The sequence below is a fragment of the Monodon monoceros genome, unplaced genomic scaffold (assembly GCF_005190385.1).
Source record: "Monodon monoceros isolate NGI ecotype Baffin Bay Population unplaced genomic scaffold, NGI_Narwhal_1 Super_Scaffold_8, whole genome shotgun sequence".
Classification (NCBI taxonomy): Eukaryota; Metazoa; Chordata; class Mammalia; order Artiodactyla; family Monodontidae; genus Monodon; species Monodon monoceros.
In genome coordinates this window covers 5,387,713-5,399,999 of record NW_021703785.1, presented here as the reverse complement: position 1 = coordinate 5,399,999, position 12,287 = coordinate 5,387,713, and the positions used below count along the sequence as shown (strand labels likewise).

The window sequence follows — 12,287 nt, the reverse complement described above, 5'->3', positions numbered from 1 at the left end:
GACGAAGAGGATTTTATAAAACTTTATGCTAAAACGTGAGTTCAAAAGATTTATGGGGAAACCACTGGGCTCATGCTGCAACACCGCAAGATTACCCTTCACCTGTGTGCACGGCCTGATTTGAAAAATGGGCATACACATGCCCGTGGGCAGAAGGGTCTTGATAACTGTAATCACAGAGAAACAGAGAAGGCAAATTAAAATAACAAACGAAAAAGAAAGAAAAAGGAAAAGAAAACAAGAAGGAAAGGAAAATACTTTGAAGGCGCTTTTTCCATAGGAAAAAAGTATTTTATTTTTTTAAGAACAAATTCAGTTTGAAACAGATTTGGAATGTGACTTCACGGATTTCATTTTCGGGGGGCTAACTGCAATGTGGAACTAAAGCAGATCAAAAACTTATGACAGGCTATCAAAATAAAACAAAGAAAAGAAAAAATATTTATAACTCAAGCATAATACTGCGTTACTTACAAATTGGACAACGAAATTTTAAATAAATATTCATGGTACATAATTACGGCACAAATATGCAGCAATTTGGCAACCTTTTATACCATTTTTTTTCCTCATTACAGTGCAAAGGGGAATGACACTGCCGTTTAACAAGCTGTAGCTAAATACATTGCAAAATTCAGATTTTATACAAAACATCTTGCTTAGACTTTATAAAAAACCAACATTGCTCTATGTACACAATCTGGGTAAGAAAAGCCATTTCTGTCTTGTTTTCATGTGTATTTTTATTAAAAAGGTGAATAAGGCTACTGTAACACCCCAAATCCATATACAGTAAAATCTGAACCTATTTACAGCATCTTCACTTAAACATTATGGTGCAAATTCCAAAGTCGGATGACTAGGGATGAGAATACAAGGAAGGCATTTACAGTAACTTTCCAAAGCTGAACCAACTTCAAATAAAGGGACAGTTGGTAGATTGTCATATTCTGCACCACACACAAAACAGACGTACAGAACACTGGTCAATTGCTTGCAGGCAACTCTTCAACAATTCATCTGATTTTTCACAGTTTAGCATATACCCAAAATGTAGCCAACCGATGATACACACCTTTGATTTCATTAAAATCAGACTATTTCCCATTTTTCCCCTTCTTGCCCCTCTCCCCCACCCTAAAGGTAATTTTTGATGGCTCACAAGAAAATCTTGTATGAATGCACGTACAGGAGAGGTTAGGGTGATGGAAAGAATTACATATGTACTGTGGCCGATCACCATGGCAACCTTCCACAGAAATATGATATAGATATATATAATATATATTGTAGATATATATTATACATATATATACACGTATACCACACACCCACTCACGCATACACACACGCACTTTGGACCAACATCATTTTCAGGTTCAGGAAATAGAGAAGAATTTCTGTGACGACTCATTTTTGCAGGTATTCACTGGAGGTTTGAGAACCTTAAAATGCTGTTGCTACGTTTATTCTTTTCTCCCAATTCAGAAAGCAAAGTGTTACCATAGTAACAGGACTATGTTAAAAGATGTCTATTTTGCATAGCACATAAAAAGTAGGTTTCCTGTTTACTCACTTCTTTTCCCAGAAGGGAGGGGGTGAGGGGAGGGGGAGAGAGGAAGGAAGGGGGTCAGGGTGAACTTTCAGCTGAAACCCCCTCGATGTGACCCGGTGGATTCTAGCGAACACTTCAGCCCACAGGGCAAGGGAAAACACAGCACAGAAAATAAATGCCGGTACATCTTGTCATTGTCGAAAACGATGCAGTAACACCGATTTCCTGGTATTTGGGGCTTGCATTTCCTAATCTACGGTGACGCAAGATGCCTTCAGAGGACTGGGTTATTTTTGTGTTTGCTCCCATTATTGTTATTTTTGGAGTGATGTTGTTTTTCCCAGAAGTAGCTGTCCAATTTTTTTTTTTTTAAAGCACGGAGCATTGGGACCACTTAATCGCCACAAATGAATTTCCCATCTTCTGGTGTGGATTGTGTGCAATCTTAAAATATATATTAGTAAAAATCTTTCACTTTATATCCCTTGTGTTCTATATATCTATTATAAATACATCCTACCTTCCTTCTCCCCCTCGACATCATAATTTATTTCGGTCCTCGGGACTCTAAGAGGTTTGCCATGTGTGCCTCACCTTGATACAGGGCCCCGAGCTGTGGCCTCGCTCAGTACCTACCCCTTGGCCCTCGCGGCCAGGACAGCACCGCCATAAACCAAAGTGTCCTAAGGCGCAGTGGGGAAGGGAGCGGCGGGGAAGGGGCATTGGGGGGGCCGGGGAGTCTGACCTACCTTTTATATATGAGAATGCCTTAATAACGTCGATGATGATGGAATTACAGCCTGTGTGACCTTTGGCTTTTAAACTTCTAGGTCAGATTTGGCTCTCTGCTAATCTCCTAAATGCTCTCCCTGTGTTGAATAAAATGTGATAAGTATAGCAGCTGAGTCTGCCTTAAACATCACCCAAAGCAGACCGACGACTTTCCTACAGCTTCACCGCTGTACATCCTATTGCCAGTACCACGAGAGTCCTGCCGGTGTCCATCCATCCCTCCAAGCCTGGCCCTCTACCAACAATGCCCCTTTGTTCCACCCAGCGTAGAGGGACTATTTCTTTTTCTTTTTTTCCTGTGCATTGCTCTTTGATAAGAGTGAATTCCTTCAAATGCACCCTAATCTACCGTGTGTGTCGTTGTGTCTCCTACTTGCCTCTTAAAATCTTAGCAAAACCAAAGTGCTGTGCTATCTAATTGGAGTTTTCCCTCCCAACTCTGTGTCAGAGGTGGCAGCGCTGAACTGCCTTTGCAGGCGGCCTTTCCCCCGGCCCTCCCTCCCGTGAACTCCTCACCTTCCCGGGCTGACAGCCTAGTATCTGACTGGAAGGCTCCTTATTAGCAAACAAAATTTCTATCCTTGTATCGCCCATTCGGCGGTAGCTGCTGCAAACAGATGAAGCAGGGGACGCCAAACGTTATTAATGTCTCATTAGTGATACGGAGTGTGGCGTGAGAAGAAATCTCATGTGAAGGCCTGCAGCGCCCTGGATGACAGGAGTGTGTGCAACAGTGAGGACTAAAAGCTAGCGCTCTCCGAGAGCCTCACGCGGCCAGAGTCTGTGCGACAAGACAAGTCCGGGGTGCAGCTCGGGGGGAAGGGCCACGCCCGAGGCGGAGGACGGCCTTTCCAGGCCCAGCAGCCTGGGGGACCCGGGACACCTGCCCGGGATGCTCCCGCCCACCGACCGCTCTGTCTCCCCTCGGCTCCTGCGGAGGCCCGAACGCCCCTGGTACCCAGAAGAGGAGAGGGGCGGGGCGCGCGCGGTCCCCACACGCATCTTCCACGCGAGTCTTCCAGCTGCCAGGGCGCATCCTTCGTCACCGTGGCCGAAACGCTACAGACTAGTAAGCTGTCCGACTCCACAGGGCTCTCCCGAGAAGGAGTGTCCCCTCTCCCCGCTGTGCGCCAGTCCGTCGCAGACACAGGGGGCCTCGGACCCTCCGCGGGCGGCAGCGGGACAGTAAGTTTCCTCCGGGAAAGCGAAGGCACCGCCGAGGCTCAGACCTTGTAGTAAATGTTCGCCGGGCTCTGCGGTGGCATCTCCTGGACTATGTACACGGGATGCCCGTAGTCCCCGCTGACCTTCTCGTAGTGAGGGCAGAAGACACTGTCCGCAGTCCGCAGCGGGATGATGATGTCGCTGGGCTCCGAGCCGTTGTTGTTGCCGCCGCGCTTGGGCGTGGCCAGCGTGCTGAGCGACAGCGTGGCCGTGTGCTGCGGCGAGTGCTTGCGGTGCCGTCTCCGATACTTGAGCAACAGGACCACCAGCGTGATGATGATGACGATGAAGATGATGCACCCTGAAGCAATCCCTGCGAATAAGGCCACTTCGGAACCCAGGATATTGTTCCCAGAATGTCCGGCGCTGTTGCCGTCTGTGCTGGAACCTGCAGGGGGTGGGAAAGAGCAGCCGGAAGAGTCACTGCTCTCGCCGGGGCTGGCCGGCTGCTGGCTGGCCAGAGACTTCCCTGTCAGCTAGACTGGCAAACCAAGCGCCTCGTTTAATAGCTAAATGCAGGGATAGATTTAGGAGGTTGGGAATTAACAGATACACACTACTATATATAAAAGAGATAACCAACAAGGACCTACTGTAGAGCACCGGGAATTCTACTCAATATTTTGTAATAACTTATAAGGGAAAAGAATCGGAAAAAGAATATATGTGTGTATATATAACTGAATATCTAATATATCTATACATAACTGAATATATATATATATATATATATATATAACTGAATCAGTGTGCCGTACACCTGAAACTAACACGGCATTGTAAATCAGTTATACTTCAATTTAAAAAAATAGCTAAATGCAAACGGCAGAAGCCAGCCATCGGGGAGATGGGACTCCAGGTGGGACTTTGATGCTGCTCCCAGACCTCATTGCTTCCCTTCTATACATCATCATCCATCAGCTGTGTGGACAGGTTGTGACAGCCAGCCCTTGATCTTGCCCCACGTCTTAACCCAGGTCAGCCAGCCTGCGGCCACCACCAGGAGGAAGAAGGGAAGCGGCCGATTCTCCAGGTCAGCATCTGCCGCCCAGGCCATGCTGTTCTCGTGCCCTCTCTGGCTACCGTGGCTTCATGGGAATATCCAAACCGCCTGCCTTTAAAGACAAGCCCTGCCGACGGCTGGCTGGAGAGCTTGCAAAGAGGGATGGGGCCTGGGAAAACGTTCAACCCGTAACTCGTTTGTATTATTTGATTTACACTTAAAATATATTTGGAAGGCAGCAGAAAACTCTCACACAGAACAGACTGCCAACCCAAATGTTAAGCACTAAAAAATTGCCTGGCATCATTATATTATCCATTTATCAGTTTGTCATAAGAATTTGACACATCTTGTCATTGAAAGTTAGAAATAACAACTTTCCTCCTTGAAGCCTGGAAAGAGATGGAATATTGCTACAGATGCTAAATTCGCACAACTACCAACTAGGCATGCGGATCCCTAATATGGAACTGCTGACGTCTGCTCAGCGACCACCATATAAAAAATTCATTCCCGTGGTAACAAACACATAGCTATTTGTTCAAAGACCGCTAAAAAACCGAAGTTAAACGGCAGTCAATTTTATCCAGTATTCTAAACTTCTGCCAGGAATCCGTTTAATATATTATTCTACACTGAAAATGTGAAAAAAAAATTTTGACGAAACCACCTGAAAAATGTGGCGTTACGCAACATTTTAAGATGTTACCATCTTGAATGTAGAAGAGGATCAATCAGGCTCTCTGTGGATTAGATATAACTAGATGAAGCACTGGTACAGTTATATATACATTAACACTGGCTTGAAGCTAGGTTTGCAAACAGCACGATAAAGTGTCAGCCAATGAAAATAGCTTTGATCTGAAAGAGCAGTGCTAATAATTGGCACTTACAACTGATGAATTCTACTCTTTTGAATGTAAGACTTTTGTGGGAATTAATTATTTTATTCTGGTTGAGTAACTGACAACAACTGACCGAGAGCAAAGATTACTGACTGCGGGAGCTACAAGTTCATCCTCCTGGTGCAGAAGTACTTGGACTCTGTTCTACCCGCTGTGATACGAGCAGTGTGGAACACACAGACCTAGGCACACATGGGTCACGCTGCTATACCTGGATTTGGTTTGACAAAAGGACTTGTTGTTGAACTTCTTCCATTTGTACCAGCTTCAAGTTCTGGCCGTCTTGTTGGATCATTATGCCTGGTTGACCCAGCGGAACTCGCATCTATATGAAAAACAAGCGATTACTTACAGCACAGACATCTGATGGGCTCTAGCTTTAGGAGCTGGATCTGTATCTCAAGAGGCACAAATAGAAATGAACATAAGATTCTTTATGCAAAGTACTGTGAGATGCAAGAATATAATTTTCCTTTGAAAACAAAACGGTTCTACTAGTTATTTCAGAGGTTTAGATGGTGAGGCCATCTGTGGAAACCGTAGGGATTCTTGCATTTGGCAGGCAGAGCACTGCAGATGACATTTTAATTTAACTGAGTGAGTTGACTGACTACTATCCCAATTTCTAATTAGAAGAATATTTCTTTCTGCACAAGAGGTCATCTCTGTGTGAAAAGGCTCAGTGAACACAAGTCTTCTGTAGTCAAGATGCAGAAATGGGCAAAATGGCAGAAGCTTAGTTTGTATTCTGGATATTTTAATGGTGAACCAAAGAGGTGTTTTGCTTTTAAGAAGGAAAAATGTATCTGTAGATACAGACATGGCAATAGACATTGTACCTGGCTGACCTCAACTTTTAGAGGTATCTCCAGTAAAAGAAGTGGGTTGCAACAACTTGAGGAAATCTGTCAGTGGCTCAAGGTGCAGAGAAAAGTTTACTTTGGAAACTAAACTGCAGAGTGAGTGAAGGCACGTGTGGGCAACGCTGGCGCCATACTAGCTGGGGGCTTGACCAGATCAGTGGCTCCGTGAAGCAGCAGACGGTCTTTACCTTGTCCAACTTTCATGAGGATCTTCATGGCTCTTGTCTGGCACACCCCTCCCTCCTGGTTATCCAGGCCCTCCAAAGACCCATTTGATGTAGCTGATTAAAAATAAAATGGACAAAACAAAAAAATAAAGAAAAAATCAGGAAATCAATAAGCCAAGTTTACATGAACATGAAATGTCTGAAAACAATTTGGAAAATAAGAATTCACCCTTAGTCACAAGTTTTCTTAAAGTATGGGATGCTGAAAGGCAAAACGAAAAAAATAAAGAAATAAAGAAAGATGGATATCGTCCACACTGCCGCACGTATGACCTCTGGTTTCCAATGTACTTAAGTGCCTTCTCCTCCCTTTATAATTAACGGATTTTGTCTGATTCTACAGATAAAAGGGACAGCATCTTCCAAAAACCTGACTATTTTGGAGTTAACCTCCTAAAAGCAGAATAGTAAATACGGTAATTTCAAAACGTGGTAATCATCACACAGCACCTGCTTCCTCTACTATAGATTTCCTGCCTCAAGAACAATTACCTTGATGCTCCCTGTTTGTCAAGCATCCAAGTTCTATAAACACTTGGAGAGGAGACTCCCACGCCCCTTTTTTTTCCTCAGCTTTGCTTGAGCTTAAAAGGTTGTACTAGAATGCAAGTCTTCCAATTCTGGAGTTTTCCTCCATCATTTTGTACTCGACCCGAAAGAACGGATGTGTTATTACCACCACCATCGACCTTGGTCAAACTCTTCAACCGAGCTCCCTGGTGCAGAAGAACTCTGAATGCACAGAGGGACTCACAGGTGCCCGCTGCTCTCTGAGGGGCCTGGGACGGCTCAGGACCTAAGGTGAGGACTTGGTTCAGGTCCACCAGCTTGATGCCCTTCCCACCGCGAGAAGGAGGAGGAAAGACAGAACATTTGACCATTTTCAGTGTCTGTTTTTTACCAACAGCCTATGCCCTACTCTGTTTCAACCCATTGTTCTATCTCTTTAGGATGGTGAGTTCTCTGAAGAGCGCTGTAACTAAAGCTGTAAAAAGATAGGCTGCCAGGTACCTTGCTGAGGGACAGGATTTAAATTACAGGTCAAGTTCCAGAAGAGAAAAGGAGGTGGGGAGTGAGACGTTTTCATTCCTCCACAGTTCAAGGGGCAGGGAACGTAAATGTTTCATAAACAATTCTGCCAGGTAAATCCTTCTCTACTTTAATTATCAAAGTTTTGTCAACTAACTCTATACTTTTAAAAGCACTGAAAAAGGGACAGATTTTCTGAAAAAAATACATCCAAAGACATTCCTTTAATGGGCTGTTTGTTTTCCAAATGGTGGGGCAGCAGACAAGTTGGACAAGCATGCATGGAAATATGCATGCTGTGGGTAATTATCTTGGCTGGAAAACAAGGCCAGGATTGACTTGTCTTTGTGTTCTCAAGTTAGCGACTTTTACTTTCTCTGTTTTCCTTAATAATAATCACTGCCTCTTGTGTGCAAAAATATCTCTTTGCTTATCTGAGTGTTTCCTTAAAGTCCAGCCTCACAATCATATCTCACTCTTCTTCTATTGCTGACACTGAGTTTCTCCTGGGAAACTGGGCAAAAATTGCCATCAGTTTTTTTTTTTTTTTTTAGGGTGAAAAGTAGATAGTATCCTCTTGTAGATTGTTGAGAAAATGTTTGGCAGATAAATTAGAACAAATACCTAAGAACTAACTCTGCATGCTTCTGCGACTCTTAAAAAAAAATCATCTTTTTTTTTTTTCCCATTTTCTCCATCTTCTTTCCCTTTTGTTTCTTCCAAACATGTACCTAAATTTCAAAGTATCCTTTCCTCCTAAAGGCTTAGAACAGTATGGATATCTACAAGCAGGCACTCTTTCTGGCCAGTTTCAGAGCAGTGCTATAATCTTCACTTATTCACAGTTTTCTCATCTGATCTTTCTCAAGATGTAGGATATGCTTTTATATAGAAAAAAAACAGTGGAAAGCTGATGTCTTTATTTGGCTGACAGTTTCAAAGGTTTAGTTTACTTAATTCAAGTGGAATCTCCATGTTTTCTAATTAATATACACATAAATGCACCCCAATGCAAAGTTCAATGCCTAAGTTTTTCTTGCTAAAAGTTGAACACTAAGTTAACAAATGATAAAAATAAGATCTGAAGGGTGGTACCCAGAAAGAAAAAAGGTGTGTGGGGGGAGGAATACAGATTTACTGAATATTTATTTTAACCTTGAGGTAAAAAGGTAAAAGGTTCAGGTCTAAAAGAAAAAAATAAAGGAACATGAGAAAGGATAGCCAAGGCATGGCAGAGAACTGTCCCTGGTAAACAGAATTCAGAACTGCATCTGCAGAGGCAGAAACTACAGATGACTTCTACTTTGTCAGTCTGGAAGTGCAAGAGGTGCACATAATCTGAGTGACTTTTTCTTTTGATTTTAATTCGTAGGTCAGTGCCTTTTCTGAATACCAATGCCTTCGTGGAGAGCTCCCTTTGGTTTACTCAAAGTGATATCTGAAGAACTCCCAAATGTAAAGAACTCCAAAAGTATTCAAATTAAACTGCAATCTATAATTTAACATCCACAAACTATACATGGTAGGAAGAAAATTGGGTAGTGTGAGATGAAACGGCTTTGCATCTTTCACAGTGGAAACTTTTTTTATGCCTTGGGGAGGAAAAAACACCTCAAGCCCTGGAGGTGCACAGAAGGCACCTGAAAATGCTGCCTTTGCTGAGTTCTTGGAGGCCGAGGCCACTGCTGGGATGGGGGAGGATGAGGGGAGAAGGGGGAAGGCAGGCCAAGAGGCAGAACTTTGGGAGTGAGGAGGGCTCTTCTGCTACATTCTGGGCTCTGCATCTTTCCCCTTTAAGTCAGCCTGGAAGGTGCAAAGGCTACTGGAAGATACTGAAAAATTCATTCCTAACATCAAAACAGCATTCCCAATACTTGGCTGCTTAAAGGGGGGCTAAACTTTAAAATTCAGAGGAAATCCCCTGGCGGTCCAGTGGTTAGGACTCGGTGCTCTCACTGCTGGGGCCTGGGGTTCGATCCCTGGTTGGGGAACTAAGGTCCCCGAAAGCCGAGTGGTGCAGCCCCCCCCCCCAAAAAAAATACGGTTAGATGCTCTGCCAGGAAAGATTTTTGCCCCAAGTTAGGTATGATGTAATAAGCAGTCAGGGAAAACCCTGGTTTTTGTTTTTGCTTTTTTTTAACATCTTTCTTGGAGTATAATTGCTTTACAATGGTGTGTTAGTTTCTGCTGTATAACAAAGTTTATCAGCTATACATATACATACATCCCCATATCTCCTCCCTCTTGTGTCTCTCTCCCACCCTACCCATCCCACCCCTCTAGGTGGTCACAGAGCACCCAGCTGATCTCCCTGTGCTATGAGGCTGCTTCCCACTAGCTATCTATTTTACGTTTGGTAGTGTATATGTGTCCATGCCACTCTCTCACTTCGTCCCAGCTTACCCCTCCCGCTCCCCACGTCCTCAAGTCCATTCTCTACGTCTGCGTCTTTATTCCTGTCCTGCCCCTAGGTTCATCAGAACCTTTATTTTTTTAGATTCCATATATATGTGTTGGCGTACAGTATTTGTTTTTCTCTTTCTGACTTACTTCACTCTGTATGACAGGCTCTAGGTCCATCCACCTCACTACAAATCACTTGATTTCGGAAAACCCTGTTTTAAGATGTGAGCACCAACGGAAACTTCAGAAGGTCAACTTCATAGCAAGTTCAATTATAAAATAACTCAGAGTAACTTCAACTTACTTTATATTTGATCTCCTAGTAAAAATTAATGTCTCTTCCCCACGATCTGCTTAACATGGAGAGTAGAGAGCGTGGGCCTAATTCTAGAGCTGCCTGCCCACCTCACCACCTTGAGAAATGGCGCAGCTCAAAGTCTTCTGTCCTCATGGCGCCTCTTTACTGGCAGCGAATTCTGCAATAAAGCCTCAAGGTTAATATTCTGATTCCTGCTGCAACAGCCAGTCACCAAGAAGCTTTAAAAGCCTTAGTGGCTGACTTTGAAATACAACAAGAAATTGCTAACGCTTGGGAACAAAATCTACTTCCATTTCAGGAGACGGTTTTGCAATTATTCTTACTGTTGATTTGAATGTATTGGGAATTTTTAACTTGGAGAAAGTAAAAACAAACGGTCAACCTCATTCTACTTAGTTCTCCTTTGCGTCTCTCTAGCAGCAGCATCTAATGCCACCACAATCACAGTATTACTGTACCAGCTGTATGAAGCTGCATTTAATCATTTAGAGAGAGAAAAACTAACACTGTTATATCTAAGCTTTTAGTGCCGGGCCTTTTTTTTTCCTTGGCCCAGGGAAAAAAATAGACTATAAAATTAAAAATTACTAGAAAAGTATATCTAGTTAGAAAAGAGGTTTAATAAAGATGCATGGGCATTTTATCGCGTGCTTTTAAAAGCTTTTGCTTCAGGGATCTAACTGCATGTAGTGAGAGTGCACTGAAATCACTAGACTATTGCCCCAGGGCCTGATTTTAAGTGGGTGGAGATCATTGCTCAGCAAAAAGTACCCTGAGTTCACAATGCCTAAAAGTTCTCTTCACATCCGAAAACTACTCCGCCAACATCCGGGCCTTCCCATTTATTTGTACACGAACTTATCTACAGTGTGCTGGTTATCTGAGTAGAAAAAAGAAGAACCAGTGGGCAAAGCAGACTGAAAGGGCAGGAATATTTCTGGCTGTGTTTTTTAGACTGTGCCCACGGAGAGGAAGTCCTATCGCATTTTAATGCATCTTCATTTGGTTGTTACTGCTCTGCACACCAGGAAGGGTAAGCTGCTGCCCTGGATCTTGGCTGTTTTTATTTCAGTCTATCACTTCGGTAGTCAGATGGAGAATTAACTGCTGGATGTGTGCCGAAATATGGGTCCCATGCACAAAGAGGTTAGGAATGAGGGCAGCAGAAAAAATTTCTACAGAGTAAATGCATCCCTATGAAGGAATATTCTTAGGTTATCATGGAAAGAATGAAACATCAAAATATACTATTGAGGACATTTTATACTATTTTATTTATTTGTTTATTTATTTATTTATTTGGCTGTGTGACACGGCATGTGGGATCTTAGCTCCCCGACCAGGGATCAAACCCGCACCCCCCGCGTTGGAAGTGTGGAGTCTTAACCACTGGACCGCCAGGGAAGTCCCTATACTAAATGTGGCTTACTGGGATGGGGCTGGGATGGGGTGGGGGGTTGATGGACACTCCAAAGCAAATAGTTTTTATGAACTTCATCAAAGAGGTCCACCAAAGAGACACAGATAATAAGCATACAGGGTCAGGAAAATGAGAGAGTTCAATTTTTTAGTAAGAATGAAAACTTTGTGTTCATATAAACTGCACATGACAAAATTTGCTCTTATTTGATTACAAAACAAAGAGCATTTTATGAAAATCCTCTATCATCTTCTTGGCACTATTCTTGTCCATCATGTCATCATACGCTGGCCCTGCTAATTCTGATTTCTTAGGGCAGCCTTTCAACATATCAGTCTCCTGAAACTCAACTCAAGAACTAGAAGAACTAGATGCCTATTACCTGGCAAACTTAGGAAATAAAAGAAACAGAACCAAGTGAGAAACGTGAAAAGTAAAGCCATGACATTAAAATAAATATGACACATAAACTAGGTTACTGTTTTCTTCTAGCAGGGCTGACAAATTTTTGAATGTCTAGAAACAAAAAATTAACTGAGATATGTAA

At 43.1% G+C, this 12,287-nt stretch overlaps 1 protein-coding gene across 2 annotated transcripts in view; it reads right to left on the bottom strand.

Annotated features, from left to right (window-relative positions):
- Positions 1–1,478: 1,478 nt before the first annotated feature.
- Positions 1,479–12,287, bottom strand: part of EFNB2 (ephrin B2) — a 44,708-nt gene continuing 33,899 nt past the window's right edge. Inside the window, exons 3-5 of one of the 2 annotated variants that reach the window (XM_029210115.1) lie at positions 6,531–6,623; positions 5,691–5,804; positions 1,479–4,024 (exon numbers count right to left, since the gene is read on the bottom strand). In XM_029210115.1, coding sequence (XP_029065948.1) covers positions 3,621–4,024; positions 5,691–5,804; positions 6,531–6,623 — 611 coding nt within the window. In that variant the 3' untranslated portion in view covers positions 1,479–3,620. The remainder of the gene's footprint in view (positions 4,025–5,690; positions 5,805–6,530; positions 6,624–12,287) is intronic. The other variant, XM_029210116.1, reaches the window with a different exon arrangement.